The 8,301-nt window shown below is 42.7% G+C and overlaps 1 protein-coding gene across 1 annotated transcript in view; it reads left to right on the top strand.

The window, feature by feature from the left end:
* The first annotated feature begins 436 nt into the window (after positions 1-436).
* Positions 437-8,301, top strand: part of LOC122401093 (disintegrin and metalloproteinase domain-containing protein unc-71) — a 125,529-nt gene continuing 117,664 nt past the window's right edge. Inside the window, exon 1 of the mRNA XM_043403031.1 lies at positions 437-1,291. Coding sequence (XP_043258966.1) covers positions 1,207-1,291 — 85 coding nt within the window. The 5' untranslated portion in view covers positions 437-1,206. The remainder of the gene's footprint in view (positions 1,292-8,301) is intronic.

The following is an 8,301-nucleotide window of genomic DNA, read 5'->3' as shown; positions in this document are numbered from 1 at the left end:
GCGAAGAAGGAGCCACGGTGGCCGCCGCCACCGCCACCGGCACCATCGCCGCCGCCACCACCGCGTTATTGATTTGACAGGAATGACGGGAAATGGCGCAGGAATCGATAAGAGGTGGTCCCAAGCTGGTGGTGGCTCTGCGCGGGTGTACGGTGCGCGCGGGTGAACGAAGCGGGTGTAGGAGCCGGGCGGTAGGGGTGGGAAAACGGGACGAGAGAGAGAAGGACCGGCGTAGGTGGAAGCGAGAGAGAGAGAGAAAGGAAGATCGCGTCGAAGGGAAGGGGTTTAGGTGGAAAGCTCCTCTCTCTGTTTCGGGGTGGGGTGGAGAGAACGGGGAGGCGGAGAAGGGGGCGCCGGAGCGGAGGCAGCAGAGAGTATATTTTCATACTCCAGACTCCCGGCGTAGGTAGAAGATGGCAGCCGAGGCGTGATTCGAGACCGGGACCTTCACTCTCTCTCTGGGCGCGCGCGAGTAGGGGGTCGATCCTTCGACGTACGGACCAGAGATCGCGGAAGTAGTGCGCTAGCGTGGTGCATTATCGCGTGTCGTCCAGTGTACCAGCGGATCCGCGATGTTCTAGGAGGACCCGTCGTTCGTCTGTACCGTCGGTGCCGGGTTTGTCCTCCTATATCGCCGCGAGCCTTTTCACCTACACTCCTCTTAGCGAAATTCTTCGCTCTTTTCGCTCCGCGTCATCATCCCGCTCACTCGCCCGTTTCTTTTCTCTCGTGTTCTCTCTCTCTCTCACACACACACATACATACACACTCTCTGTCTTTGTGTGCCACCGTGTCTCTCTCGTTTCCCTCGTCCGCTCTCCACGGGTCCCGACTACTTCGGTTCTCGCTTCCGTGACAAATTCTTTTCGTTGCTCGTCCGCAACCGACACCACATACACACACACACACACACGCATACACACAGATCGTATACGTTCTTCCCACCGTTCCCACTTTTCCCCGTTCTCTTTTCGGTTTGTGCCTACTGTTCGTACACCTCTGTTCGGTTTCTCGGCTCCGCTAACCACACACGCTCCTACGACCCGAGACCCGCCGTTAACCCAGTCAGTCAGTCGTGTACTCATGATCCGACCGGCGACCAGGTAGTATCGCTGATTATGCGCGACATGATCACCAACGCCATCGTAGTAGTGTTTCACGAGCGTCACGTAAAATGGAATTAAACAATGTTGTTAAGACGTAAACATGTTTTGGCTACACTGTGGACTCTTTGTTCTCGTGATTGCCGTACCTGGATTTATTAGCAGCGCCGACAGCACGTCCAAGCGAGGTAACGCCTGCCTGTCTGCCTACTTGCCTGCCTAACCTGCTTGCTCGCCTGCCTGTCTATCTGTTTGTCTAACCGTTTCCACCCCCTCTCCCCACCTGCCCCCCTCAACCCCCTAACGATTACCTGCCTGTCTGTCTATTCGCAGCCCTGCCACGCCGGTTTATCTTTCCATCTTCACGCACCCGCCCGATACATACGTGTGTTTGCTCGACGTTCGTGTTTTTCGTGGTTACGGTTATTTCGATGCGTTTCGGTGTTCTCTGGCCGACAGGGAACATCCACCAGCCCTCCTCTGAATCCCCAAGGGGAAACCGCGAGAAATTTCCTGCGCGACGAGGGTGGCCGTCGGCGTGGCCATGCCTCCTCCGTCAGGCGGTTACTCTCTCTCGATGTCCTGGGAACGCGCGCGGTCTCGCCTCGGGTTTCAGCTTCCTTCCTGATTTACGCTCGTCGTCCACGCGATCCTGTAATTTCGTGCATCGCCCCGGTTCGCGTCTCGAAGGCCCGTTTCAGCCGCCTCCCATCGCACGGGCGTCTTTTCGCCTCCCCGGTTCTCGTAAATTTTCTCCACTGACATCTCTCTCTCTCTCTCTCTCTCTCTCTCTCTCTCTCTCTGTCTCCGTCTCTCTCTTTGGCACTCCTCCCTCTGTCCGTTTCCCTGTCCCGCGGTCGTTAATCGTTCGCAGGCTGGCATGGCGTGTTCCGGTTACACACGATTGCCTGTTGCAGACGCGCCCGAGAATTTTCGGCCCCGCGATTGTTATCCGGCCTCCAAGCACGGATCCGCCTCTCTCTCTCTCTCTCTCTCTCCCTTTCTCTCTCTCTTTTTCACTCTCTATTTCTCTCTCTCTTCTTTTCTCCGCGTGCGTTTTACGGCCACGCGAAGACGAGTCGCTACACGCTCGCGCCGACACGTTTACTCCTCGGTCCCCCGTCGATCGGATTCGAATTTTCGAAATTCTCAGGAAAAATCGTGTACTTCGCGAATGATACGAGACGATCTCGATGGAACTTTGCGCGACTGTTTGCTGGCCCGACCTAGGAACGTCGTGTACCGTTGCTGATATCTTTGTACTTCGAGGGAGAAACCACCCTTTTTATCCGACTCGCCCCTTTTACAAGCACGCATGTAAATCGTAACTTACGATGGGTTCTCGAGAATCCTTAATCGGGGATAGAGGTGGCATCGTCTCCCTGCTTGTTGATATTTTTGGGAAATCAAAGCTTTTGAAACGACGCGTATAGGATGATTTATCGCACGACGCTTCTGTTCTTCCGAGATTCATAATCAACAACGCTGGTCCACAGCGAATATATATTCTTCGTTTAAATAGACAATTCTGAAACCTACTATGACCACAATTTAAAAAATGAATATTAAATTGTACTGAGGGGTATTTTTGCTTTTATATTTTACCTGATCTGCAGTGTAAGAAGTCTATGTTAGAAGTAAAAAACTGATCATAAACAATATTAAATAGACTCAAACATATATAAATATAATAAATGATCAGTGACAAAGATAAATTACAAGCAAATATCTCAATTTTAGGCCACTTCAATTAATATCGTGCTCTATTATTTTATGTATAAATATACTGCAATTTACATGTACTTTTGCAAAGCCTTACTGTTCAAAAATGTCAACAAAGGATTCGATATCTTCTTTGTCTCTAATTAAGAATTTTTATTCGTTCGGCTTTGAGGCACGAAAATAAGAAATTTCTGATACCCGTAAAGAGCAATTTTTCTAACGAAAAATGAGTTCCTCCACCCTGTTTTTCCAGAAATCTTTACTTCTTACGAATGAATAAAGGCTTCTTTTTACTGTATATTCGACGATAATAATGTATACCTACTGCAATTGCTGTGTGTGAAATTGTTGCTCAACTTTTGTGAATCTCTGTACTAAATGATATAAGTGTTTTCTCTTTGCTTGAAAATTCTCGAACAATTAGTAAATAAAACTAAGAATAATTGCGATAAAGGCTTTCTTCACGAACAGTATACAACGATAATTATATAAAAATGCAAAAAAATAGAAAATGCAATTTAATTTACGCTTACAGAAACTCAATTTCATTTATCCAAAACAGACACGGACTACTTTCGTAATTAATCAAACAGAATGCCCCTGTTTCAACAACACCAAAAGCAAATTTTGAACACGACGCAGCCGGAAAATTGCTTTATAGACAAAATCAATGCGTTCCTTAAACATCGCTGGCAGAAACTCGATCTCATTTATTCAAAACAAACGCGGACTACTTTCGCAATTAATTAAATAGAGTTTGCCCGTCTTAGCGACACCAAAAGCAAATTATGTGCCCGACGCCACTGAAATTGCTTCATAGACAAAATCAACGCGTTCCTTGAACGTTGCTAGCCGAAACTCAATTTTATTTATCTGAAATAGACTCAAGACTTCTTTCATAATGAACGTCTCGGAGCGTTTCCGAGGCCGAAATAGAACGAAAGCGGGAAAGAGAGAAATGGTTTTCTCGGAGGAGGAAGGGGGGGGGGGCGAACGAAGGCCGAGGAACGACGATTCCGCGATAGAATAGAGCGTATCCTGAATAGACAGGGCGTGATATGTAATGATTACCGTGCATTTCCGCGGCGTTCAATCCGGGGAATGGCATTATTCATAATCTGATTGCGTAAAGTTGCCCACGCACTTTGCATGCCGCGATCAGCCGGGTCTGCGCGTAAAACAGCACGCGAATCCGTGTCCCGCGCGGACATTATTGCTCGTTGTTATCGATTCTTCTCGTCGATGTGTGCAGCGCGCATATACGCGCGAGATCGCGAAACGCGTACACGCGATCCTCGCGCACACGCTCTCTCTCCCGACAGTAAATAAACGATATTTCGATCGTTGACCACCGTTTCCACACAGGTGAAACGTTGCGCGACGCGAATAACATCGTCGTGCTCGCGAATGCATTTTTTTTTTTTTCGTCGCGCGACGTGCACGCCATTAACGACCGAGGACGGTAATTAATGCTAATTTCGGGCAAAGGAATTTTAATTTGTATTTCCTTAGCCATTATTGTTTAAAATTTCGAGGTATTTCTAAATATAAACACTCAAAAGAGAATAATATTCGAAGAGCTATGCGTTAAATGCATAACTATGTACTGTTTAGAGTTGAAAAGATGACGAGTCGTCTGAGGACGATGATAAATGCTAATTTCATGCAACGAAATTTTTATTCGTACTTCCATAGCCATTATTGTTTAAAATTTTGAGGTATTTCTAAATATAAACACTCAAAAGAGAATAATATTCGAAGAGCTATGCGTTAAATGCATAACTATGTACTGTTTAGAGTTGAAAAGATGACGAGTCGTCTGAGGACAATGATAAATGCTAATTTCATGCAACGAAATTTTTATTCGTATTTCCTTAGCCATTATTGTTTAAAATTTCGAGGTATTTCTAAATATAAACACTCAAAAGAGAATAATATTCGAAGAGCTATGCGTTAAATGCATAACTATGTACTGTTTAGAGTTGAAAAGATGACGAGTCGTCTGAGGACGATGATAAATGCTAATTTCATGCAACGAAATTTTTATTCGTATTTCCTTAGCCATTATTGTTTAAAATTTCGAGGTATTTCTAAATATAAACACTCAAAAGAGAATAATATTCGAAGAGCTATGCGTTAAATGCATAACTATGTACTGTTTAGAGTTGAAAAGATGACGAGTCGTCTGAGGACGATGATAAATGCTAATTTCATGCAACGAAATTTTTATTCGTATTTCCTTAGCCATTATTGTTTAAAATTTCGAGGTATTTCTAAATATAAACACTCAAAAGAGAATAATATTCGAAGAGCTATGCGTTAAATGCATAACTATGTACTGTTTAGAGTTGAAAAGATGACGAGTCGTCTGAGGACAATGATAAATGCTAATTTCATGCAACGAAATTTTTATTCGTATTTCCTTAGCCATTATTGTTTAAAATTTTGAGGTATTTCTAAATATAAACACTCAAAAGAGAATAATATTCGTAGAGCTATGCGTTAAATGCATACTATGTAATGTGTACATTTGAAAAGATGACGAGTCGATGGAATCTGGATACGATTAGTTTCTTTGGGCTGTCGTGTATTATTGGTCGAAGCCAATAGTAGTCACATTTATCTGACCCAGACCTACTTCTATGTCACAGCATGCCACCAAGGGTCGAACGGTGGTGGCTAGAGGAGCGTCGAAGGTGGGGGTCGTGTGGAGTATGTAGGGTACCCCTCTTACCCTTGTGCCCCATCCCCCCTAATCATCTTTCCAGCTCTGCATAGTACTTTTAACCAGCTGTTTCGCGTGATCTCTGTACGCGTGGAGGTCGTTTCATAAGCTTAGTCGTGTCTCGTGTATTGCAAAGTATGGAACAAATAGCTTTTGGATTTAATTTTCAATAAATTATGTACTTAAACTCTTTTGCCGTGAAAGCGAGTATCATCTATTTTATGATATTATTTAGCTGGACACTATAAATTCATCGTGACCCCTTGAAACGTTTTCTAGATACAATTAAATTTTAATTATAATTGTCAGTGCCCCGTTGAGTGCAATAATAAGTAGCTTATATTGTTTACTAATGTATACCAAACAGAATAGTGGTGGTTTAATAAAAATAAATTCGGTGGATTTTAGAAAATTAAATGATTTGTTCGAACTGAAATGATTTATGCGGTAATGCAACTTGCAAAGTGCAACGACACCCATCTTCTTAAATAGATATAGTTTTTCTTGCATAAATCGATCCCCTGGGTTGCTCTGCATGTACAAGCGTTATGGTAATATGATCGTAAACTAAACGGTTCACGAGATATTCCAAGTTTCTTACTACTACTTACGTGCACATGCATGTTATGATACTAATCAAGCGTGAAAAAGATCGTCGGGACAAGAAAACTGTTTAGTTTACAATCTTATTATTACAATATTATGGTACGTGTTCTAAGCAAAATTATATACATCCATTGAAAGAAAGTATTTTGCACTTTGTAAAAATGGAACATTTAGTTTTGTACCGTGAAATTTTATTCATATTTCTAATGTGAAACACTCTGTGTACACGATATACTCTCAAGTTTTGAACTGAGAAAACGAAATTAGTAACCGCGAATAAAATAAATATGCACGATTAGATAATTAACATCGTTTGCTATAGAGTATATCCTCCTATCGGGGAACAATTATGCACGTTGCGGGAAGATAAAGGTAATGCGAAAAATAATTAGGGAACTCGTCGTACGGGGAAATAAAAGTGAACGTAAATCAGTTAAAGTAGCCGAGAGAAAAATTATTACACGAACAAATGATAAACATCTCAAACGTTCTTGTAATTAATTTACGGTCACAGTACGGACATTCGTTACCAGCCTGGTAAGGCCACGTTGCGCACTAATTGCGACATGTTCTTTGAATCAAAAGAAAACGCAACAGAAGGTTTCACGTGATAATAAACATGAAGTGCATCGCGAACCATAATAGAAAATGATGCTAATTATGTCTCTGCACAATACATATTTCTACGTACAAATTTATTTCGCTGTTTAATTTGCCTATTTCACGTATATATAATATTTACAAATTTTTATTTCGTTGCTCTGAACCCAACAGCGAGTAGATATTCATGGGAAACCTTAGTGCATTGTTATGGTTTTTCCTTTCTTATAATACTTTCTAAAATATTGTGCCGTTCTTTATTAGACATTAATAATAATTCCATACAAAGACTCGTGGTTTAACTCACGAGCAGGGGAAAAATTGTGACAATTCAAGGCAACTATTAAATATAACTGTATTGAATTTTAGTTTTCGGATCGAGGATTGTTGGATATTGCGTTCTTTATTAGACATTAATAATAATTCCATACAAAGTTCTCGTGGTTTAACTCACGAGCAGGGGAAAAATTGTGATAATACAAGGCAACTATTAAATATAACTGTATTGAATCTCAGTTTTCGGATCGAGGGTTATTGGATATTGCACACCAATAGTAAAATTTTTTAAAATCTCGTTCAAATTTTGAACTGTTGATGTATTTACGAGGCTGTATATTGTTTTACTTCTCTTTTAGTAAAAAATTTAGCCCCGCAAAAAAATATTGTTTCGCCTCGTTTGGCCCAGTAACGAAGATTGCGCGTCGCCGCCTTAAACGAACAATATCGGGTCACGAGATACCTCGCCCATGATTACGAGGGGGTTAAGATTCTACCCTCAGCCTTCTCATCCCTGTCTTTCTTCCCAGAGGCGAACGATTCCTGCCGCGAGCGATTAATTTTTCCGCGCTCGCGAGGCGACGTTCTGTCGCCACCGTTATGTATAATTAAGTTTTCATCGCCAGATACGATCGTTCGTAATAAACATGCACGCGAATACGCCGATCCATATATTCCCCGGGCGCGGACTGAATCAAGATTCGATTGATTAATCGGGATGATTAATTGGCCTGTCTATGCACCGGTGCAGTTCGCGCGAAACGTTCCCGGGAGTTTCGGAGTTCGCTCGAAAATTCTGAAGATAGACTCGAGCGACGAGGACGGGGGGAGGCGGGGACGGAAATTATTTCACGGGTATTTTCCGTCGGACCTAATCGAATCCGAAAAATACGAGCTTCGATGATGTATGGCTCGAGTCCGTGGCACGAAGGGCCACCGAAAACTTTCCTGGAAAGGAAATACGATACCATATATAAATATTCGAAGGGTATTTTCTGATAGCAGGAAAAATATGGAAATGTAAGGTACGAATCGACCGTGTACGGTAAAGAAGTCTTACAAGAAAATCCGATAACTGTCTCGCGGGAAATTTTTACCATACTCGGGGGCTGACTAATAACGTTCTGCTGAACGTATCATTTTAATGGGCTGGTTTTGTAAAGAATTGAAAAACAGAAAGCTAGCGGTTTATTTAACGAGTGGTTCTAGAAACTGGCGCCATCAGCATCTGTGTTTTCTAACGACGATATAAAAAGAATTGGTGCATAA

This window comes from Colletes gigas, unplaced genomic scaffold, assembly GCF_013123115.1.
Source record: "Colletes gigas isolate AHSC1104 unplaced genomic scaffold, ASM1312311v1 Colletes_gigas_Sc00021, whole genome shotgun sequence".
NCBI classification, from domain to species: Eukaryota; Metazoa; Arthropoda; class Insecta; order Hymenoptera; family Colletidae; genus Colletes; species Colletes gigas.
Note: the sequence above shows the minus strand (reverse complement) of the source record. Positions and strands in the feature narration are given on the sequence as shown.